This window comes from Falco peregrinus, chromosome 4 (genome assembly GCF_023634155.1).
Source record: "Falco peregrinus isolate bFalPer1 chromosome 4, bFalPer1.pri, whole genome shotgun sequence".
Classification (NCBI taxonomy): Eukaryota; Metazoa; Chordata; class Aves; order Falconiformes; family Falconidae; genus Falco; species Falco peregrinus.
Genome location: NC_073724.1, coordinates 106,332,822 through 106,358,092, shown reverse-complemented (window position 1 = coordinate 106,358,092; position 25,271 = coordinate 106,332,822). Strand labels below are relative to the sequence as shown.

General features: G+C 34.9%; 1 protein-coding gene across 1 annotated transcript in view; it reads left to right on the top strand.

Moving 5' to 3' along the window:
* Positions 1 to 24,983, top strand: part of DYNC2H1 (dynein cytoplasmic 2 heavy chain 1) — a 177,952-nt gene extending 152,969 nt beyond the window's left edge. Inside the window, 4 exon segments of the mRNA XM_027777052.2 lie at positions 10,708 to 10,817; positions 11,158 to 11,239; positions 19,562 to 19,678; positions 24,414 to 24,983. Coding sequence (XP_027632853.2) covers positions 10,708 to 10,817; positions 11,158 to 11,239; positions 19,562 to 19,678; positions 24,414 to 24,572 — 468 coding nt within the window. The 3' untranslated portion in view covers positions 24,573 to 24,983.
* The last annotated feature ends 288 nt before the right edge of the window (positions 24,984 to 25,271 follow it).

The following is a 25,271-nucleotide window of genomic DNA, read 5'->3' as shown; positions in this document are numbered from 1 at the left end:
GCTGCATTCCCCACCTTAGACATTGTTCTTTTCAGCATTCTATTTGAACAGCTGTTACCTAGGTATCTGTATACTGCAGAATACTTCAGATTTAGTATTCTAATATCAAAGCACAAAAATAAAAAAAAAATACTATGGTTTAAATCCACCTATTCCTTTATTTTAATTCAAATTTCCACCTTATTCTGAAGAATTACTGATTTTCTGATGCTTTTCTTGGCTTCTCCTCTTCAGCTGTCACGAATATCAAAACAAAAATATAACTGTAGCCTAACATTATCTGCTAAGAGACAGAGCCTCAGTTGGCTCCCACAACTCTCACCGTGTTGCAGCATGATTTCACTTTGTTCAGAATTTATCAGCCAGGATACATCTTTCAAAACCTTTTATCTAAGTGATAACTGCTTTGTAAGAATTGGAAATTTGCAAGTACTGCTATAAAAATGTAGATTTTTTTTCAGTGTCTGGCATGTAATAGGAATATTTGAAGCTCTGATAGATCCAGGTGTTGTATCATGCCCCTTTTTAATCACTGTTTCATTTAGATTGCATTGATTAAATAGTGGCCCTTATAGAGTAATAGTGCTTTATAAATAGATACACCATCCAAACAGGAGGCCACCCAGAGTGTAAGGTGAAAGTATTGGACTTTATGGGTCATAGAGTCATCCACTGAAATAAGGTCTGGTTTCCAAGGAAGGTAAAGCACAAGCTGAAGTGTTTTATATACTCAGAAAGTTTGTGTGCTCTTTGTGACTTTCAGAAAGCTGCATTCATGCATGGTTGCCTGAAGTGGAAGGATACCTTAAATTTTCTTTTCTGTTTTGTGTACCAATTCTAGACTTTACTTTCCAGAGTTACTGAAATCACTATTTCTTGTATTGAAATAACTTTTCCTTGAATACAGTACGTTTTCCTACTAAATCTGCAGACTTTGCTGTTTTCAATGGAAATATTTTTGGTTGTCAATGAGCAAGGATTCTCTCAAGTTTTGGGAAAACAATATGTTTTATGCATGGAAAAAAAGGTTTTTTAAGAAGCAGCATTGGAAAAGGAAAGATATCTCTACTTGGCGTTGGGGTTTTTTTTTTTTTGGTTTTGCTGTGAGTTTTTGTAGTTTAATCCCAATGAAGTTTAGATGCTGTCTTAAATAGAGGCATCCGTAAGATATGGGCTTTTCTATAAATGTTTTCAAAAGTAATCTGTTTCAACAGAATTCAATTCCTGTTGATTAAACTCTCAGACTTCTAAGCATGTTTTGTGAGAATGGCTTTTCTATTTAAATTATTATATACTACCTTGTAAGCAGGAGTTTGAGCAGCATCCTTTATCATACCACTAACCAGTTGTTCAGCTCTGATTGTAGAATGCTGATTGCAGAAGATGATCACTCATGAAAAGATTTTTATAAGAATTAGGCTTAGTGCTCTGTGTTTCTTGTATGGATGCAAGTTAGTATTTATATGCTCCATAAATTACAAGAAATTGTATCATGTTTTATGTAAGATTTAAAGCTGTAGTTGATTTCTTTATTTAGTGTAATAAAATAATCACCATTCATTGATTTTTCTCAGTAAGCTACAAGATACATTTTCACAATAAAGGAAGAAATCTGAAAAGATACAATGATAAAATATTAATAAACTGTATGCATTTAAATTGTTAAAATGTAAAGTGTAGATTGGTTTCTAATAACTTGGTTTTCATTGTGTCTAGCATGGACAAAGGTTTCTGCAAAAGCAAGAAGAGTAAAATGGATAGCTTGTCTGACAAAAGCTCAAGCGAAAAAAGATTAATTTTAGTACAAATGGTAGAAAGGGAGTTGCTATCATTTGCATATGAAAGTGAATCTCCTTATGGTAAACTGTCAAAGACTTTGGTAATTTTAAATTTCAGCCCTTAATAAATGAGAACTTTTGGAATTAGAAATTGCTAATACACCAGTTTGCAGATACATTCCATCAATCTGCTTTGCTTTTTTCTAGACACGTTGGCTACAGTAACTTGCTCTTCTGATCATCGTTATACCGACACAAATACTGTGTCTGCTAATACTAAGCAATCTATTCAAAATCCTTTATTGTTTAATTTATAATTCTGATTTCATAGTCATGTGCATACATACAAATGAATTTCTTAGAGTAATAAAACAACTTTGTAACTAAAAAAGTAACTAGATGTGATCATGGTTCTGTTTTGAACTGTAGATGTTTTGGTGGGAACTGGCTTGGTGAAATAGTTTACAAAATATTTCATATCTTGATTTGAGTTTTAGTTGGTCAAGATCAATGGTAATACGATATTCCACAAATAGCATTTGCAGATATATGTTAAAAAAGTAAGCCCATTTTCTATTCCACAAGCAAGCGTCATCCATAATTAGCAATATTTTTGTTATTTCTTTGGGGGAAGGCAGAAATGTAGCTGCATGTTGACATATCTTTCTCTCTTTGAAGGAGATTCCATATAGCTGAATTTGAAATGATAACATAGTTTCATATTGTACTCCAGTACCAATATAAAAAAAAGATTTAAAGTTTCAGAGCTGTCATCTTAAATTTAGTTTGTGAGGGAAAAGCTTCATGAGAGTAATTCTTGACTAAATCCTGTTTATCTGTTGTATCTGCAGTAGTTTTACCCTTGGGAAGTCACATTCAAATAAAGCAATCAGTGCAGGATGCAAGTGCATTCACCAACTCTGTTATCATAACTATTTTAAAACTGGAGTAAACACAGAGGCATGCGGGTTTGGTGTTTGTGGTGGGTTTTTTTGGTCTTAGTGAGTTCTTTTTGGTGTGGTCTTTGTCTCTAAATGTTTAGCAAGGTAAATAATTGAGAAAAAAAACCAAAATCTTGAGTCAAAGGTGAAGCATTCTTAAGAGTGGTAGGAAGCTTAAGATCCTTGTTTTGGGCATGTTAATGCCCTTAAAGGCATTAGGATGACAAAGGGATGCTTAGAGGCAGGGAGGGTAAATATCCTTCTGCTCTATAATACATTACCCAGTGCTGTAAATAACAACTTAATTGAAATATGTGCCCTTACATGGAGGAGAATGTGAAAGAGCACATTTGGAGGCAGTGATATTTTTATATTGTTAATTCCACATAGTCAGCCAGAACTAAAGAGAGTTATCATCCAATTCTCTATATCTGATCTTGAATTTTGAAATCCCCATCAGGTATGTACCGTTGTATAGTGTTGTGTATGCTTTTTCTTATATATACAATGTATTTTTTTATAGGTGCTTTATAATTATCATTTTCAGTGTAATTCTGATATTTCGTGATCCTATATGAAAATCTGACCAGCTAAAATTACCTACATATCAGGTAAAATGCAGTAAATAATTTAGAACTAAATGAAATATTGTTCTTTATTCAGATATGTAGATTATGAAGCTAGAAGAAAGATATATTCAGTCATGTGTATTCATTTATTTTATTCTCATCAGACTGAGAAAGTCAAAACTGATGATTTGAATATATCAACAGAAGCATCCATCAAGTAAAAAATACAGTAAGATATTACTAGGTTAATAAAAATAAAATTGTGTTTCTTGTTAGCTATGAATTTGTAAAAAAAAACGTGTCGCCCATGATATCATGATACTATAGAAACACAGAATTCTTAATGAGCTTATTAAAGTACAAAGGGAGTTGTTATTTATTTCTATTCTGCACTTTTGAGGCCATATCTGAACCATTTGACCAGTTTTTGGCTGTTTGGTCAAAAAAAAACATTGCCCAGTTTGCCCATAGAGGTTTGTGGGATCTCCACTCTTGGAGATGCATCGAACTACAGTAGACACTGCCCTGAGCAACCTAAACTGACATTGAATTTGGCCCTACTTTGAGCTGCAATGGGATCAAATGTAATTTAGAACTTCTCCACTATACCTATTGGGTCAAATCTTCTCTAATGGATATGGACTTGATTTTTACCACTTCAGCATAGTACTTCTCTCTGAGAAGTTAAAAACTGAGTAATGATATATGTAGTTATATGCCCTGAAAGTTTAAAATGTTTCATGTATTGCTTAGGTATACATAATGGCACTTATGAAGATCAGCCAAGAGAAAACAGACACAAGTTGCAAGAAGGGAAACTCTGATTAGGCATTTGGAAGGAAGAAATCATGTTGTGGGTGGTCAGACAGGTGGCCCAGAGAAGGTTGTGGAATCTTTGTCACTGGAGATATTGAAAATACCATTGCACAAGCCCCTGAGCAACCTGCTGTAGGCTGACCCTTCTTTGAGGGTAGGGGATTGGACTAGAAGTTCTCCAGAACAGAAATTCCTACTCTAATTATTCTATGATTCCATAATAGTGTAGGATACTTTAAATTTTCATGCAGTAGGTATTATTGCTGGCAAATGTTTAATTTTATTAACAAATTATTTCTATAACAAATAAGTTTAAAACTAAACCTGCTGTATCTAGAAAAAGAAAATGAATTTAAATACAAAACAAAAGAAAAAGTCTGCTGTTTAATAAAATGCGCAATATTTTTTCCCCAAATTACTCCATAATATCTGTTTCTCTGGGTTACTTCGTGAGAACAGATTTGAATGAAGCCTCATGCCATGCAATGCTCCTCACCATTCTCTTAACCCTCAAGTGTGACAGGCCATCTGAAAGAGACCTACGGCCTTAATGATAAACTGTTCTGTTGGGGTTGGCCACAATAAAAAAATTTTCTTTTTTGTTTAAAGAAACATTTTGTGGGCTTCAAATAGCTCATCTACTGTACTTGAGGTATCTTCGCTCTAAATGCCTTGGCTTTACCGTGTAGGAGCAAGCAAGAATCCATAGCAGCTTATTACAGCAAATAAAAAAAAACTAATTTCTGTGTCTACACAAAGTTATGCTTTGTTGAACAAACCATTTGATAGTCTGAGCAGTAATCCCATGTTGCAGTGTTCTGTTCAATGGAGTGTAAGCAGCTTTAGTAGGAGCTAGCGTTGTGTGTCCCAAGATGCCATGACACAGACGTGGCCATGCAATCACATAGTTCCTTTGTTTAGACTGGGGTTGCATCGGCCACTGTTCCCATTCTGTGACCTCTTTTTCCTTATAGAAAAATAGATTTCCTTCTTTGCCTTTTCACTGTGTTGTATTTGGGGATATATACCTCACAGAGTTAAACAATTTCTCATTAGATTGCTTTAGTGTGTTTCATAAACATTGCATGTGTGTTAAGCCTTAATAGTTGCTCATAGAGGAGTGTTCTGTGACACAGGCATGGCTGAGAGATTTTATCTGAATTTTGACAGCCTCCAGAGAGGGTTTTAGCAGAAAATAAATTACTGGTAAACAGTTAAAAGAAGAAGAATAAAGAAAAAGGGGAAAAGAGAAAGACTGGAGAGACTGGTGACTGCAGTCCAAGGGGTCATTGTTTCAGAAGAGAAACAAGGACTGTGAGGGAGATGCTTAATGGAAAATCTGGATCTCATTGGATGTTGACCAGAGAAAATGAACCACAGCAGTTTTCTGTTGGCTCTCCTTATTGTAACGTAGCCTTCAAGCTGGTACTATAAAACAAATTACTGCAGTGCACCCCATCGTTACTAGTGCCTAATATAGTGAGTATTCTGTACCCTTGTTTAGTCACACCATCATCACAACATAGAATTCAGCATCCCTGCTCCAGAGCTCTGCAAAGGAATTATGCCTGATGTAGCCCTGCCTTTATCCAAGGATACAGCAGTCAGTCTTGTCCATTACCTGCAAATGAATATTACATATCACTCTTTTCCCTCCCCTGCAACTTTTTACCAGTGGAGGTGGGAAGCAGGACCATAATCTCTTTCAGAAGAAGAGGACACTGAAGTATCTTTGAACGTTTGTCGCCTTTGCTCTGCATATTTTGTAGTTTCTGGTTCTACCAGCTCTTATACCTCCTTGCCCAGTTATATGCTGCATGACTGCAAATGCAATCTAGCACCTAGTGTCTGTATTTAGTTGTGCAGAAAGAAAAGTCTAGAAGGCATGAAGCATAAGGGTATTGTCTAACTAGAATCTGTGTTTAGTGATCATGTAAGAGATATCTGAAAGTAGGTTATTTTTGGCATACATCAATCATGAACTTGTCAGTATGATGTTACAGTTCTTATGCAGTAGTATCATTCTGGTGTCCTTATTAAATGTAGGAAACAGCAAAACATGGAAAGTTAAGTTCCTGTTTTGTTAAAAATAAATTAATACAGTAACTGGAATTAGATCACATTTGCTAATGCTTCCTTCAGCTATTCCTTACTGCACTTCTGCTTCTGGCACATTGTTAGCTAGCATGTTTATGCTAATGGGCTCGGAATTTTTATGCTCCAACACCGTGCTATTGTGTTAGTATTCAGACTTCCTGAATAAATGAGTGTTTCTGAGGCATTTCAAACTGAAAGAAATAAATAATACTATTTTATTTAAAGCACTAACCAGCAGTTTTGGTCTGCATGCTGGGGCAGGGGGAGACATTTTAAAACAAAAATAAGACTCAAAATTGAATTACTGTGTGGTTTACCATTTGACAGATAGTATGTGCCAACACTTTATCATATACCTGAAATACTGCAGTATTCACATGTTCATTTAATAAAGGATAAACTAGCTAAAGAATAATAGCTCAAGGGTTTCACATACAAAAAAAAAAATTACCACGAGAGAGTTGTTGTACACCAGTTACTCCTTAGAAGCTACAAGTTACCCCCTCTGTGCTCAGTCCCAGAAAAAACTACCTCTATTTCATTTCTTTGGAGAGCAATACTATTACTCCTGCTGGCATTTACCACTGAATGCTGAGACTTAGGAGCAGACCTATGGAACAGCTGCTGCACTGTGAGGGAAATGGGACTTTAGCATAACTGCTTGATTGACTTTTGCTTGATCTGAAATCTGGTTAACTAAATGCTTACTCCCTAGCAGTGCTACTTACCATCATTTGCTCTCAGACTTATCCTATGTCCTGCCTTTATTTTTTTTTCCCCTGGTAACTTTGAATCCCTCTAAAGCTAGTGGAAAACCAGAATTGTACTCTATGGTTTCTGGCTATGCATATTCATATATCACTGAATACAATATTCCATCTAGGCACAGAAATGAAATCACTTCTGTAGTGATTTATATGATTTTCTCTTTTGATTATAAGTTCTCTTCTGGGACCACACCATCAGAAAAACACAGTAGAAGAGAATACATTTGGAATTAATTAAAACATGTGAAGGAAAAGTACTTGCTTCATTCTAGAGGGGTTCTGTGATCCTAAAGTTGTATAAATGGTAATGAGAAAATCTGGCAGCCTCTTTATTCCTTCCACAGTTCAATACAAGGTGCTTAGTTTGCTTTGGGGTTATAGAAAATAAGGAAGGCTTTTTTCTGAAAACGGAATAGATGCTTCTTGGATGTTAAGATACATGAAAAAACAGTATTTGAACCACCTGAGACTGCACTTAGAGATTTATTTTTGTAATAGAAAAAAATCCTTTTATTATACCAAACAAAACCTGACATTGATTGAAGTTTTGAAATGTCCTGCTAGGAATTGCTTTGCAAGCATTTTGGATATTGCTGATAGGTTTTGATATTATATAATCATCATATGCTAAATTAATCTGTCATGGATAGTTCAAACTTAGATTTCTAGTTTCATTGTAATAAGAAAGATTCAGGAAATATTGAAATATTGAACTAAAGTTACAAAGAGTGTATGAGTAATTTTTAATTTTATTTTGTAATATTAATCTTTTCTGGGTTAGGGTATTTGGACTTGTAGACTACATTATTGGTATAATATAAATTATTGATATAGTGTGATTTTTTTTTTTTAATGTCATACACCATTTCAGCTTTCATATGTGTTTTCCCAGTTGTTATAACTGCCATATCTAACTAAAGCTGTGTCATTAATTCATACACTGAAAGCTGCTTTTAGCGAGTTTAGATCTTGACTATTAGCTGTTTTGGAGAAGAAAAATCAATCCTAATTGCAGGAAGCATGTTAAAGACCATGTTATGGGGGGTAGGAGGGAGGCAACAGTTGGGAAAGCGTGGGTGTTGGCCTGAGCCACGAAGAGACAAGTAGGTAGATTTTATACCATCCTGGAGCTGATGGTTGTCTTCTCACTGTAATCCAGCTGGCAAGTGACAAATGCATGGATTATTTTGGCCTGCCAGGCAGGAAAGATAAAGTTTTCTGTTGAGTTGGTGATGGCTTTGGCCATCCAAGATCAGTAAGTAGTAAAACAACTTTGCATCACTTTGACAAATGAAGTCATTGTATGTTACTGGAGTTGGGATAGGGGAGGAAAATGAAGATATTATAGCTAATCTGTTACAGGATTTCTCTAGAAAATTTCTTCAATTCTCCAGAAATTTTCTTCAATTTCTCCAGAAATTTCTTCAAGAAACCTCACTCCCATCTTTCTACAGCTTACCTTAAACTTCCTTCCCTTCAAGATCTGATCTCTTCCAAGCATTATGGCAGTGGCAGTGAATGTACTAGTGACAAATGATCCAGTTAATAGAGTGGTCTTGTCTTTTGAGAGAGTGCTTCACTGACTTGCATCATATAAGATGAAAAAGAGAATAAGCATAATAATAGTTTTTACACTTCTGTTGTAAAATACATTTTATGATCATTTTTATTGCATTTATTTCTGAAAGTATTTATTAAACAGTTGTGAATGAGCTATGTCTTCAGCTTGATGTAGAGCAGTGCAACAATTACAAACTTTGCTTCTGTGATCTAATGACAGTTTTTGTTATTGTGTATTTCTTAGTGCTGCTTAACTATATGAGTTCAGAATTAGTATCACCCATACTGGTCTTTTAATTGGGTGGAATATAAGCATCTGTGTTCCTGACAGTGTTTCTCTTTAGCAGCTACATTAAAAGTTTATTTGATGACAGCAATGGAATAATTACATTAAATACAAGTTGAAATGATTGTGTCTACTTTTATTACACAAAATAATTTATAAAATCTGTCCTAACCAGGATGCAGTTACTGCTATATGATAAAAGAGATTGTTACATAAAATCATTGAAAGAATCATGCAGACAAGAGTCATTAACTATGTACATTTTCCTAATGAAAATGGAAAGCAAAGATCTCCTAACTGATTCATAATCATTTGGGTTGAGGGCTCATAATCAGTGATGTGGCAGATAGAAAGGTCACCCATTAAATGTTTGAACACGGTGGAAACATTGTGGAGATATGTCTGACACACAGATGAAATAAAATAAACTGAGTGGTAATTGCTTGTATCTTGGATAATTTTGTCACTTTCAAGATGCTTCTTATGGAATTACTGCTCTGTCAGCAGTTCAAAGAATACAGTAAAGTACTTTTTAAACAGATATGGATGTCTGGCAGGTGCTTTGTTTAATGAGAGTGTAGCTTCCAAGGTTTTTTATTCCGTGACTAGAGTAATTTAATATTTTTCTAGTAGTTGGTATTTAGAAAGGAGCATGATTTGTCTTTCTCTGTTTAGTGATAGCTTGTAGAATCTTAGTCTCTGATTATTTTCTGGTGTAGTATTTAATGCTAATCTTTCTGTGCAGAAGCATATGCCTTGCAACTACTTATAAAGTAGGTTGTACAGTAATTTAATGTTTATAAGACAGTACCATAGTCAAGATTGTGACTATACCGTGTAAAGAAATTTTACCACAGAAGTGCAGTATGAAAGTTTCAAAACAAAGGGTTCTAAGTGTGAACTGTCACATAACCACTCAGTTACCTAAATAACTTGTTGGAAAATAATAAATTCCTTAGTCTGAGTTTGTTAGTGTTTTTGAGTATCAAACTCAGATTTCATTACTTAAGACACATGGTGCAAGGTGTGTCTCACTTCTCATGTTGGCACATAATGTGTTGTGTTGATAGGAAAGTCCAAGCTTGCTACTCCTAGTAACAGGCTTCATAGCTACATGTAAGACAAGGTGTAAGAAGTAGGTTGGGGCATGTGTTCTGTGAGGATAATTGAGGCCGGCTATTCTCCCAACCTCTTTTAGTTTCATTTATTACCAAATATAACAGAGGCCAGTTTTTATCAGAAATTCTGTGAATTCAGGTCTCAAACTAATGCACTAAAAATGACAGCATCAACGTAATACTAAGAGGTATTTAAAAAAAAAAACAATTGTTGATAAGTACTTATAAAAACTCTTACTGCAGATTGAAAGTCAAGTGTTTCATGAATTTAATATGCAGGTTACATAAAAGAATGATCTTAAAACATACTCAGAAGGAATGCAGTTATTTGCCTGAACTTGGTAAAGCAAAGACAGTAATGACAACCGTTTTGATGGAAAACATAAACTTTCCTGTTAGTAAAGGAAACCATTGCAACAGAATGTTAGAAACTTGATAAAAGTTCCATGGTACAAAGTGAGCTGCACCGTACAAAGAATGGAACAGATGTTTATTTAGGATGGACGCGTCACATTACACACAAACTGCTCGGGTTTTTTATACTTTTATATGGTGTTTATTTTCTGTTGACCAGTTTGAAATAGTTGAAATTAATATTAATCTTTTACAGTATATTTACACAAACATTTTTTTTCATTAATCATAATAATTAAAAAACCCACATTATCTCAAAATGTTGAAAAATCAGGCAAGAACTCCAAGATTCTTTGGTTGGTTTATTTCTTCTTCTTCTTCTTCTTCTTTTTTTTTTTTTTTTTTTTTTTTCCTCTTTTAGAACTGGGTAGAAAAAGCTGAAAAACAGAAACTGTTGTCAGACACCCTTGACCTTTCAGAGCTATTTCATCCAGACACATTTCTCAATGCCTTACGCCAGGAGACTGCAAGGTGAGAGAAAAATAATCTACCTATTTGTGCTAATATGCCATTGTTCCCTATTCATGAAGATGGTTATTTCATTTTCAGGACACAGATTTGACAAATTATGTCAATTGCTGTCATTAGTCATCTCATTTTTATTACTTGCACTGAAGTAGAATAGCTGTGAGTTACTTGTTTAAATGCTGCTGATTATTTTTTTAATAGATGAAATTTAAAATTTATACTTCTTCAAAGTAAGACTTAGTATGATATGGTGCACATTGAAAATACATTGGCTTTGGTTTTGTTTTTCATTTCCTACTGTTATATGTCTCTAAGATAGACTGTGTGTATGTTTCCCTTGCAGAGTAATGAGCTGTTCAGTGGACAGCCTTAAATTTACAGCATCATGGAAAGGGCGAATAGAGGAAGGCAAACTCCAAGTTAAGGTATTTTACTAGGATGTTTTACTAGAATCTTACGAGGATGTTTTATAAGTACAGTCCAAGTCATCTGTCCATAAGCATTATGGAAAACTGAGCTATAAATACATCGGCGTACATGAGATATAAAGGCTGATTAATGGTATATAGCTACAAAAACAATAGTGCAAAAATTGCACAGAAATGGGAGAAGGAAAGCAGTTATCTTTTTACCCCTCCCTAGTCATAGTGCTTATTTAAAATTATTCTTGCTCCATTCTCTTCAACCACCTCTTAGATAAAAAGTGAAGCTGCAATTTGATTAGTTAATACCTAACTGTTGTCCAGAAAGTAGTTCAGAAAGACTTGTGGCGTGTAGCAAGAAGAAATACACATGTAAATCTGTAAGTCTAATGCCATGTGTTAGTATTTGTGAGAAAATTTCTCTCTGAAAAGAGACTTCTAACAAGTAAGCAAGCCAAAGTAAACTATACTATGACTAGCTTTTGATATGCTAAAGACCTAACAATTTTTTAATAGGCACTTAGGGCTACAGCCAGCAGCCATAAAGTAACTAATGAGTGCTTAGACAGCAAAGTAGAAATAAATCTTCAAATGGTTTAGTTTAGCTTCTTAACATTTCAGTTGGCACTGTCACTTTGGCTGAATCCAGATCTCTTTGCAGCCTTTTCATACTTAATTTTGTAGGGAATTCGCAAAGTAAGTTCTCTATGCTTATGCCTTTCAACAGGTACGTTGGTCCCATGATGATACCGCACAGCTCACAGCGCTGTGCTCAGCACAGAGCGTGGCACTTAAGACTGCATTCTTAGAGAAACACGGGTGAATAATGCAGGGCACTCCCCATGCAACTGTATACTGATGTGCAGCTAAAGCAGAAAGATTGCCAGCCTAGAAACGGGAAAGCAAGTGGCATGGCACCTTCTCTAGGCTGATAACGCAGGCAGACACAAGGCTGTGGGATTTACTAGGGTTCTGGGTTGGCTGCTGACACTATCTAAAATTATTAATAGAGAATGTGTAAGAATTCATATTTCTAAAATATTAATAGATTGTAAAGCCAGACAAGAGAACTGTAATAATCCAATCTGACCTTTACACAATACAGTCTTTTGAACTTTGTTCAATTAATTCATGTTGGAGCTAGAGAATATATTTAAAAAATTATTCAATCTTTATATTTAAATAAGAGTAATGGTTGCCTACTTCATTTAACGACAAGCAGATGGGAGTCTAGAACCTGGAGATAAATAAACCAAGGGACTTTCAGGGCACTTTGATTCCCTGGGTTAAACCTGAGATATGATAAAAACCTTGGAGCCTGTAAATCATATGTTCTGAGCTTCCAAATTCAGCCAAGAATTCTATGTTCATGGCAGTGAGCCAAAATTGAGTTTCACATCTCAAACCACTCATTCTAGCAGGCTAACTATCAGCTGCAGATCCTAGAAGCCTGGACTTCTTCAAAACCGTCCTACTGTCTTTGAAAAATGTCAGAAGTTAATGTGAAATACCTGAACTTCATGCATGAATACAATCATGTAGGTACTGTCATGTGCTAAAAAATATTACAATATTTTACAGTTGCTAGACTGAAATAGCTGCTTGGAAACTAAAGAAACAAAGGGTTATTAGAGGAAAGAGTTTTATAACAACACTCCAGTTAGGTGTATTGAAACTTACAATTCTTTGTTATGTGCAAATTTATGTGGTAATTTTTGGTAATATTAGTTAGCACTCGCTGTTATATGTAGGCCAAAAGGTTAACATATTCTCTATTACTTCACAAGAATGAGTCCTATGTTCCAAGAGGAATCAAAAATAAAAGGACAATTTTGTTTGAAAAGCATATTTATTCTCTGCCACAGGAGTAGTAGAAGCAGTTAGGTGAGTGGTTGTTTTTAACAAAAGGTGAGAATCCTGACAAGTTTACTCACCTGATTTGAATATTATCCTTTCCTCAGTAAAAACAATATTCAGTGATTCTGCATTAGTAAGTATTCATCAGCATCTTCCCTGCTCCTTTAAATCTTTGATGTACAGAAAGGCTGTAGAATGCTTTGCCATGCTGAATATTTATATTCCTTTCCATGATTCCTTCCTCATGCTCATGGAGAACGGGGGAGAAACTTTCACATTAGTAAAGCTAAATACCACATGGACTGTAACTAGAGCATAAAAATGTCAGTGATTCAGAAAAATCATCGTCTAAAATATGTCTTGTTTGATAAAGATCCTCTGGATTTCACGTTAAGCTTGGTTCACATGAACAATATGAATTTTAATACTGGTAAGGTTAATATTGTATGTTCAGTTTCAAGAATTCAGGCTAATCTTATAGAATGAAAAGCTCTTTTGAGAGGGGTCTCAAAAAAAAAAATCAATCAGCAGAATAGATAACTCCTTAAACACATTCTGTGGTGAGATAGCTGAGACCCTGTTTTATCCCACTTGACTTCAGATACCCAAATTAGAAACTGGAGTTTACCAGCCTCATTTTGTCAATGAAGAAAGGCATGCACCAATTCAGATCTTAAATGAGTAAAAATGAGTTAATGATGCCAAAAGGGCACAAAGTAACTGCTCAGAGACCAATGGTTGGCTTTAAGCAGCAAAGGTATTTATTTTGTGCAGCATTGGGGAGCTAGCTGGTTTGCACCAGGCAAACTAGCTCTGAAGTTTTCAGTGAAAAAGTCAGGTAATTTATACAGTTTTCATGAGAGGTTACAACATCTTTACATACTTATTCATTTAATTTCAACATCTAATCATCATTAAGCAGCTTTCAGGAGTTATCTGTCTTTCTCCACTGACAGGAGGAAATCTACAATTGGTATGGTCCTGCCATAGTAGTTTTGCTCAATTACCCAAAGGGAAAAGGTTTTGTTTTTTTTAAAACCTCTCACATTTTGGAAGTTTAAATAAACAGGTGTCGTGGAGCTGTAGGGCTCAGGGAAAGAGTTATTTAAAGATTTTCCAGAATATATGCAAGTAATATGTTAAGATTATATAGTGCTATTATGAAGAACACCAGTTATATACTTGCTTAAGGATTATGTCATCATTGTGTAAAAGCACCAGTGCTTATAAGAAGATCTCTTTTATAGAAAGTCTAATCCATGAACAGAAAATCTTACATAGGAGTAAAATAGAAGAAAACAAAGTATGATCACTACAGGATGTTGTAAAACAAAGGTGGAAAGTGGTAGCAAAAAAGTCTGCTTTTGCTGGCATAGGTTACACGTAATCCAGTTAAGTACATACAATCCTCAGTGAACTGGGCCACTACAAGTGTGACGTGTATCTCAGCCTTATGCTTAACTGTAACTTCCTCGCTGAATATACTTCTGTCTACAGATAAGGCTACTAAGAATTTTTTCCCATTTAAAAATTCAGTTCATAAATGAAAGTAGAACCGTTTCCATTTCAGATGTGTGCAGAATATGATAAATAAAAAAAAAATGTAAAATGTTTCTTGGCATCCTATTGTGTATGCATCTATTGATGTATTTATTTAATAGTATATATGCATAGACATAACTTCTGTATGTCACAGGTTTTTGAGTTCCCTTGGAAATTTTCTTTTCATTATGATATATCATGTTTCAGCTTAGAACCTACCCGATCATACATCTTTGTCTATAATATACACTGAGATATACCCAATCCCACTGTTTTCCCCCTCCTTGGCGACTTCCAGTTTTCAGATTATATTATCAAAGTGGCATGAACCTGCATCCATTTCTCTTTGCTAAGTCACCCTCTTCTTACATAAGATAGATCTTCAAACTATCAATTTGTGATAAAATAATTGGTAGAAGTGGTAAATATGATTTATTTTTGTCAGAAGATTTGATTTGTTGATACTGCATAGTCCTTCTTCACATGATTCAGACTACAGGTTTAAAATTGGATTTCTCACATCCCCTGCAAGAACCAGATCATGGTATTCTGATGTTTATCTATCTGAATTTATGCTAATGGTGCTATTTCACTTTGTGTGACTATTTCCACTGAGAGACTGGATTCTGTACTCACATGATTGGGAGACACTTTTTTTGGATATGGCAGAGTTGTCCTCAAGTCCCTGAATCAATGGATATTTAATTATTCAAATGGAATATCTTTATTGAAGGATTGGAACAATTAGGAATATGTATGAACATTAAATTTACACCTAAGATTCACCACATACTTTATAACTTTCTTAGTTACACTATCAGTTAGTGACTGTTTTGAAGACATGTTCTTTGAGATTTTTTTTTCTTACCTTTAATTTTAGAAGTTTTTCCTGGCTTAGAATTTGTTCTGATAAGAAAAAGAAGGTGGAAATCTCATTATGATCTGTATGATGAAAATGCTTTTTCAGTCTTCCTGTATTTTTAAAAAATGGCATCATGCTTCAGCAATTGTAGACAGTTGGAATGATCTGTGTGCCAAAAATTTCAAATAATATACCCCGTGATCATCTGTAAATCAGAAGTACGAAATGCTAGAACTGTCAAGGTAACTACAAAGTAGGCAGAGGAGCTCTCAATCAGGCCAACAATATACCTTAATCTGGGTGGGTTATCAAATCCAATGTTAAATTATCGGTGTTAATTCAGATGATAGTTTAGTTATATGATGTGAAGTAGGTCTCTCCTAGGCTGATGCGATGAATATTTAATTTAGAATCAGTCTGTATAAAATTACACCTTCTTTAATACAGCTTCAGATTGCTTTAGTGAAAGGTACTGAAAATGTATGGCTGTTGCAATATAATCACATATTGATATGCACATAGAACTCTTTGCTTTGTGCACTGATTGTACTTTAGTACAAAAGCAGGTAGTCATTCCTCTTCACGTGCCATTTTCAGTTATTGTAGAAAAGAGTGAAAGAAAGGAACAGGCATGGCAAGAAACTTTCTGGGTAGTAAGTGCTATGAGCTTTGGTAGAGCTTAATATAAATAGTGAAAAACAAAAATTTATCGCATGACTGTATTCAAATACATAATATCAACATTGATATGCTCTCAGCAATTGACAGAAATACTATTATAAGGCATCCTAAGCGGTCTTTTTTTACAATATACTTCCATCATGATATATAAAGAAATAAATGGGGGAGGCCTGTTGAGGTAATGAAGTGAAAATATGACTTCCTGAAGTCTGCTATAGTTTATATAATATCATGGGAAATTATGACATTAAATAGTAAGGAAAAATTAATTGCAGAGAATTTGAAATTTTGGAAACAGAGATGCTTTGGACCATGGTATCAGCACACTTTCTACAAATATATTTTAAAGAAACATAATCTGTAATGTGTAACAATAGCTTTTTTGAAATTAAACTATTACAATAGTTGCAAAATGCCAAACACCTTGTAAGAATTAAACTTCTAAATATCATGGTTAACTCCAGCCATTAGTCTGAGCTGAGTTGCAAAAATGCTATACATGCTAATTATAGATACTGTGAAATCCGTGACCTTCGTATTAGTTGTAATTTCTTTACACTGTTTGTCAGAGAAATGAGAACATGGCTGTGGGAGTACTCAGCCAAGCAGTATCTGAAAGTAAATTGTTCTGGTGTTTTATTTTTTTCAGTGTCTTTTAATACTGGATCAAAGTAAAAATTTTGGTCTTCATCTTTAAAGGAGTTTCTGTGATTGGTTGAAGTTTTCCAGAAGATCAGATGTTCTTATTTTACATAACTATAATGTCAAAGGAACTACCATTATCAAAAGAAGAAATGTGGGTGCAGGAAAAAGAGGTTTTTCAATAGCAACCCACTTCTTTTAGAGATGTTCAAGATGGCCTTTGAACACCCTAACAATAAAATTTAAAACCTTTTCATCAGACCAGTCTTCCCTTAATAACTTTGCCAAACTCTCATATTTATCAAACTAAACTCCATAGCAAAATCCCTGTAGAGTGCAGGAAGGGCAGAAAGAAGAACATGAGATTAATCTTTCTAATATTTGTGTGATAGGGATAAGTAAGAGCTTTGAAAGCATTCAATCAAAAGTGTAGTGAGGTAAAGTGTAATATAGGACCTGTGCACATAATAAATTGAGGTCTTAAGTATCAATGTTAACAACAGAGAGCAGTAGGAAGGAGTGTGTTGGGAAGCCTCAGTATAATCATTATTAAGACTTTGTTCCTTTTATGATTTTTTTTCTTCATATTCTTTGTTCTTGCAAGACAGAAGAAGTGGCACTGGAATATGTATAGGCTGTCATTAAAGACTGGCACACAAACTTCTCTTTTACTAGATAAAGCCATCTTTTTCCAAGATATCTCTATGTGGAGAGATTTTGAGTTTGAAAAGAAACACTATAAAATATCAAATGTCAACACTGTACCTGAAAAGCAACAGACCTGAAAATCTTAGGGAAGATTTAAAGGAAAGATCACAATAAACTTGGCAGGAGAAGGAATAGGAGTAGGGAGAGGAGTGTCACACTTTCATAATGAGGAAAAGACCTTAAGCTTTTGACAAGAGGTTGAAGCAGAAAAAAAGTTTTTGCAGTTCCAAATCAAAAGTCTGAAAAATTTAATCTATTCATTTCACTGAGGCCTTGTTATAAAAATTTGTGGAAGTTAAAGTTATACCACTCTAAGCTTTCCATTTCGCGTTGTTTTGGTTCAGGTTATCCACAGTTTTGGAGGCTCTACTGTGAGTCCTAGTCTGTATGGAGCACATATTGCTTTGAAGAATGTTGCCACTTCTCTGGTCATTGTCTGTTCAAGGAGAAACACAGCTGTTTTCTGTAGCTTTTTAAAATGCAATCTTTTATAACCTTTTTTTCATGTTAGGATACGTATATACGCATCTTGCACATTTTAAGAGTCCTCAGCTCAGGGTAAGAACAGAAATATGACTTCAGAGAAGCAAATTTTTGAAGACTGCAATGCCTGCCTACAATCAAAGGAATAATTAGTTAATAAAAATGCAAAATGTAAACTTAGCTACTGTACAGTTAGTAGAGTATTAACAAAAAGACCTCAACACTTTGGAAGAAAGCATTGCTTTTCGAGCATGACAGTAACCTCCCTTGTGTTACTGCTTAATTGCAACTTTTCTTGTCAAATAAATAATTTTAGAATACTGTAATTACCTAGAACAATTTATTTCCATTACATCTTCTGTGATACCAGTCTTCATTGTAACATCATACTTTAACCACTTTTTAAAATTTAGTACACTTTTAGAAATTTCTTGCAAGAGATAATGTATTCGAAAATGGTACTTTTCTCCATTTTGTTTTTGTGGTCACTCATCCAGTTTCCAACAGCATTGCATTTCCTAGTTCCAGTGCTGCTTTATGAACATTGTGTTTGGTGAAAGCCTAGGTTGTTATTAGGTGTTTAATTCAGGGCTTTAGTATGATAATATAATAGGCACATGATTTGCAGATTGTAACTTGTTAGACATCTTCTCCAGCTTAAGATTTAGCCTTTTGAAAAGGTGCATGAAAGTTATTACTGAGTTCAGTTTTATTATTGCTGAAATTGAAGTTCTCACTGCAGCAGGCCAAACTGACTATTATTATCGTTATTATTATTTATACTGGCAAACTATAATTATTTGTACTGGGAAAATAAAATGATCAACAGATACTGAAAATTTTACTTGGAAGAAATCCAGAACAGATATCATTGTCATTAATATATGCAGATCTTCAGTGAAGAAAAAAAAGGAATGTTGATTTCTGAGGCTGAAAGTACTTAATTAAAAAAAAAAAGCACTTAAACCACGTTACATATAAGCATTGTGTAGTTACATATAGAAGCATATGGGATTCTTATTTAATGTTTCCAAACAATAGTTTAGGTAAGAAGTCTTGAGTTATGTTAAATAAAATCTTCTTTCGTATTATTTCAATATATTTTGTTTGCCACTGCAGAAGCTGTGTAATTGTGCATTCCATTCTTTGAAAGCTGTGCTGAGACTTCCAAGCAGAAAGTCATGCTTATTTTCAGTGATTGTTCTCTTCTGACATTGTAATGATTGTGTACTTGGCTGTTGCTATTGTATTTCCATTAGTCTAATGCCAGGCAACTGCAGTTTCATAAATGATGACATTTACAGGTATTTTTCTCTAACAGTTAAAATAATGTGAATCCAAATCAGAGGAAGTTCACATTGAATCATGGTCCAGATCTTGCTTTTAAATCACGTTTCCTATTCTCACACAGAACATTACAATAATTAGTTTCCTGTTCTTTTAAAATTCGGTCACAGTAAAAGGATCAGTATTTATTAAAGCATAGTGTAATCATTACTGACATTTCAAGTCTGTTATATATGTTTGAATATTTTATATTTCCATGGCAGATCAGTGGCTTACAACTGGAAGGTTGCAGTTTTGATGGAAATCGACTTTCAGAAAATCTGCATGATTCTCCCAGTGTGTCATCTGTTCTCCCTTGTTACATGGCCTGGATTCCACAGGTACTAAATTATTAAAAGCCCTAAACTTTCAAGACCCTTAATTTGCTTTTTTCTGTGTAGTAGCATTTCAGTATGATATTGCTGACCTGTTTTCCTCCTCATTTCAAAATAAAAACCCCTGTCTTTAATAGGAAAAGCAGTTACTACTTTTATGCAAAACAAACTTACTATCATTTTCTCAATATTTGTTAACTACTATTGTTTAGATTAAAACAAGGGCTTTATTTCACTCATACTTTTCCTTCCCTGTCTTTTAAAAAACATTAACGTATTTTCAAAAGTTTATTTAGTAAATATATACATGAGTTTGGGAGTTTCTTCCTAGAATATATTTTTTTCGCATTTTAAACATTAAATTTAAATGCAACAGCAATAAAAGGATAGCAAACATAATGTGATCTGTACACAAAGGAGGCCTTTCCCCTACTTACACTAATTTAAAAAAATGCCAGTGCTTGCAGAACTATGTAAGATGAAAGTGAAGTAATCTGAACAGTACAAGTTCTTACTGCTTCTCTCAAATTATAGTAGCAATCTCTGAAAAATAAAGGAAAAAGTTGCATAGAACTTATCCAAGAGTGTGTATGAATTACAAATTCATATGCTTACAGTCTTATAGCTAAAAGAAAGGTTATGGTAGAGTTCATCTCATCTAAATTTAGCTGTCTAAAAGTTTTACCTGGTATGACTTAGTTGCCTTAGCTCCTTCTTTGGTCTCAGTAAAAGATAGGCATCTCAGGAAGTCCACCCCATCATAAGGTTAACTGGGATAAATGTCTGTCTAGATGTGGCTCTAGAGAAAGCCTAGACCTCTAACTCTGGGACAGACAGGTGAGAAACCCCCCCACATACAGATTTTACACCAAAAATCAAATGTAAATGTAGACAATGAGAAACAGGTGTGGATGCAGTTTTTCCCACTTCTTTATCACAATAAATCTCAAATTATCGGTTTATAAAAAATGAAAAATAATGTCACCTTTTATCCTGTCCTGTAGACATTAACTCATCAAGAAAATGAATTTATTAACTGGAGGAGTTTGTGATTTGGCAACCTAGAGAACTCTGCAGAGTTCTTTTGAGAAGGCTAGATTTGGTTCGAAGAATGTTAAAACATTCACTGGACCCAAGTAGTTGAAATTTCAGTTAGAATTGAGTTTATTTGTTATAATAAATTATGGCAATCATGAGATCTGTGGTATATTGTGATAGATGTTGTGCAAGGATTGCTAACACACTACTGTATCACTCTTCCCCCCCCCCCCCCCCCCCCCCTTTTTATTTGTAGCACTGGAAGTATAGCATTATATTATAGTGCAGCATTAGGAGTATAGTGGTCAAGATTAAGGCTTTGAACACTCAAGTAAATACTAGCTGGCATCTGTACTACTGCTCCCAGCTTTGATAGTTAAGAAAATACTGCAAATAAATAAATAAATAAACCCCACCACCAAACCACTGCAAAATGTATTACAAAGTTGACCAGTGAGATTTTTTTCCCAGCTCTTTAGTATTTTACAAGATTTGTTTTGTTCAGAGAAATAATTTCTAGTTTACTTGAAAAGTGATGCATGCAATAAACACTGAATTGCCAAACATCTTTAATATATAGACTCAGTGGTGGGTGGGGAAGGATGGTAATATACACAGTTTTACATGGTAGCACCAAATGCTTATCTTACACACACTGAAAATCAGGACTGCTAAGTAATCCTCTCTTTGCCCTGAAAAACATTCATCATGTGTTAGAGACAAAACAGATTCTTAAGTGTTTTTTCTGAATGAGTCTATGTTCTTTACATTTCAAAGGTAAGATTGGCAAGTTATATGTGACATCAGCAGAGAGCTTTATAAAACATAGAAGTGAGATAGTTCAATGATCAGGGAATTAAACTTCTTCCAATTAACTTCATATTCGAAATGAATAGCAACTGAAATCTTTGTGTTGGAAAAAATATAATTATTTTCAAATGCAAACTAAAACTTGTCAGCTGCCCCGATTTAAAATATATAGTATCTCTAAGGAGAGCATTTCTGAATTTTTCTGCTCTTAAGTTGTTTTGCTATGAGCTTCACTGTAAAAATTGACCAAAATCAAACGCTGTACTCAGAAAGCAAGGCAGAGTCGGGACATTATGCACTTCCCTTATCTCATTCTCCTCTCCTTAGGAGAAGAGTGCATCAAGTAGAACATATTATCTTATGATTCTCAGGTTTTTAATTTGTTTTCTTTTCCCCACAAATATCTCTTAGGAAATCTAGTGAGCAAAAATCTGTATATTTATAATGCAATGCTTTGACGTCATTTTCAACCAAAGTAAAATAAAATGAATTCTTGTGTGTGTGTGTGTCTGTCTGTCTATGAGTCTGTGTGTGCGTGCAGCGGGAAGCCAACCCAAAAAATGTAGGATTTCTCTGAGAACCCCCTCAAAATGCTGCAGTGCTCAAATTGGAGTATTTTGAGCTACTAACATGATGCTTATTCTCATTAACCTGTGAAGATCCTTTACAGTTTTGATCCACTGATAGATCCCAAGCTGTGAAGGATGTCACTAAGGGGGGTGGAGCTGTGTGTGAGGCAGTCTAGGCAAAGAGAGTTTTTGGGCTGTACACAAGCCAAGGACATAAGGATTTGTGGTTCAAAAAGACTTCCACAGAATGGTTTTAACCCTGAAATAATGTGATTCCTTAAAGCATCAGTGGGGTTGGGAAAGATGTGAGAACAGCTAATTTGACCCAAAAAGGTGTAAAAAGAGGTCCTTGAAAGCAAACTGGCCAACTTTTGGCCTCTCAGCTTTGGCAAAACTTAAATTCTCTGACTGACAGTTCCCTTACAGATTGGCCAGCATTTTGTCTTCTTCAGTAGGGTTAACCAAGGGATAATAAATATAATCCTTCTGAGAACAGCTGAGTTCTGATGACATACTTGTGATTATTAAGTTGTTCTATACAACTTGTAGAGTGCACAGGCCTTCTGCAAGGATTTAAACACTGATGGTCAAAAGACATGGGAAGCTGATTTTCAAAAGGAACAACAAAATTCTTCAGAAATGGCTTACACTTGATATTACAAGGCAAAGTGCTTGAAACAGTTATTGTTTGCATGTTCCCTTTTTCCTGTTTTCAGTTATTTTCTAATATTGAAGCTTCCCTAACTCACATTTGATGTGATTTGCATTAAAAAGACCCCTGTTTTTGTTTCAAATTCCTTTCTGACAAGTGAGCTGGTTTGTTGTTTCATGAAAATCTTCTGACATTTTCCTCTTGAGAGAAAGGGATATTTTGAGTGTGACAGAAAACATGCTTAAAATAAATCAATTGAATCAAACCCCAGATTATTTACACGCAATAAATACATCATGGGTTGAAACCCAAATTACCTGCTCTAAGAAGTCTAGACTGAGTCTGAGCTCAGTTCTATAGCCATACATAGGGACAATGCCCTGTGCAAAGCCCTAGAAGGGAGCTACGTCCAAGGCACACACTGTAGTACAGAGAGGAGCGATTACTGTGCTCAGGCTAGAGCATTGCTTGCCCATCAGGATACGGACTGAGAGGTAAAACCATGGTTCCAACCAAGGGCCTTCCCTGAGCAGCGTTTACAATGCAATTGTAATTTGTAGTAGTAGTACTGCTAATATTGTGCAGTAGAAAGGTACATGTGTAGAAAAATACAAACTAAATTAATTCAGCTGGAAGTTCAAAGCACTCAGTTCAAATCTGAATCCTTAAAGTTAACTTGAGAATTTCCTATTTAAGCACTTAATGGAAACGTCCTGTTTTCCAGAAGGGGCAAAGAAACCCAATTGGGACTGTGATCAGTATTAGTATAAAAGGCATATAAAAACAATAATTAAAAAAACCCAAACATAAAAAAGTCATCAAACCTACTTATTTGTTTACTAATAATATAGCTTTTTACATATGATTGCATGTCTTGAAGTGCTAGAAGTATATGGGAAGTATTAGGGAACTGGGGCTTTTTAAGTCCTGCTCTAACTAAATTGTGGTTAATGCTAAGTTCCTCTTAATATCCTGCATTAAGGGGGGACCCTGTGAGGCTCTAATGTACAGTATAGTAGCTTTCTCTGTATCAGAGAACAATTTTAATATTTGGAGTCACCTACGTTAGAAATCACTGTTTAAATCCATAAAGTAGCCTGGTAAGTGTGGGGTAAGATTTTTTTCTTTGGTGTGGTTCCTGCAGTACCCCACTTGCCAGTATCCCAGACGCAGGTTGCAGCTGGGGCTGCGGCACAGGAGGAGCAGCAGGGTCGTGCGGCAGGGAGGGCATGCTGAGCACTGCCTGCCCCAGGGCTCCAGCCTGCCCCTGCGGTACAGGTCACTTCTCCTCTCTGGGAACTGTTCAGCACTTCCCTTGCCCCTGGTTTGCAGAAGCTTTCGACATGTAGTTTTGGGGGGGTTTAGCTGAATGAAGGTTTTGGTGTGTAGTTCATAGGATCACCCCTATTATATAGTGTCTTGTGTTTTCAGTTTAACAAACTGGAGGGAAAAAGTAGAGGCTTAGTTATGGAGTAATATAACAAATTTTCTGAAGTCTGCTTTGTTAGTAATCCGTCTTCTTTGTAGCCTGGGCCAAGAGTTACCTGTTCAAGCATGCGGTGTCTAAACTGTGTCTTAGGATCTACCTTCAGATACCGTATCACTGGAGATTATTCCTTCCTCATGCTTCATTTTCTGCTTAAGTGATAACGAAGTACTTGTTTGTTGGCAGAGCGCATATGGTCCATATTCTCCAGAGGAGTGCATATCGTTACCAGTCTACGCTAGCATGGAGAGAGATCGTGTGGTGACAAATATTGATGTACCTTGTGGAGGAAACCAAGACCAGTGGATCCAATGTGGTGCTGCTTTATTTTTAAAAAATCAGTAACTTGAAACTGCATTAAATTAACTCTTGAAGTTAACCATTTCAACATCTCGGTTGTTTCTTATTAAAAGAAAACTTTAGATTCTTTCCTTAAACGTTTTTAAAAAAAACAGTTTATAAATTCCCATTTATTTTTTTAAGATATATAAAATTAATTCTATTTGAATAGACCTTCATAGTATCTTTGTGGGATATTGTAAAAGTTAACATGGCACTATTCAGCAAACTGTTGCTTTAGATTGTAAAGTGCTGTATTTCTTTCTCAAAATTGCTGAAATCTCTTCTGTTTTGCCCATAAATATTGAATATAAAATCAAAGTCAGTGCTTTTTCTTTAATCGGTTAGTTTCATTATCCTTTTTGAACTGTTGTTCTTATGCCTCTATTACTTAATAAAATAAAATGATAAAACTTACCTGTTGTAATTGAAATGGAATGTTTTACTTGAATATAAAAATCATGATAAATATTTCAGTCTGTTTTAATGATGTCTTACTTGTAATCATATTTCTTTGTATTTCTTTTCAATAATAGGAGCTTCATAAACTTAATGTGGAGTTACAAGTTCAGATAGACTACCATCATGGCTGTTATCTAGAAGTTACTGACAAAAAAATTTTATGAAACTGTACTGAATTCCAGTAAGAATGTGCACATAAATGCCGGAGATAGACAATTCTTTAAACAAACGTAAATGGGTTTC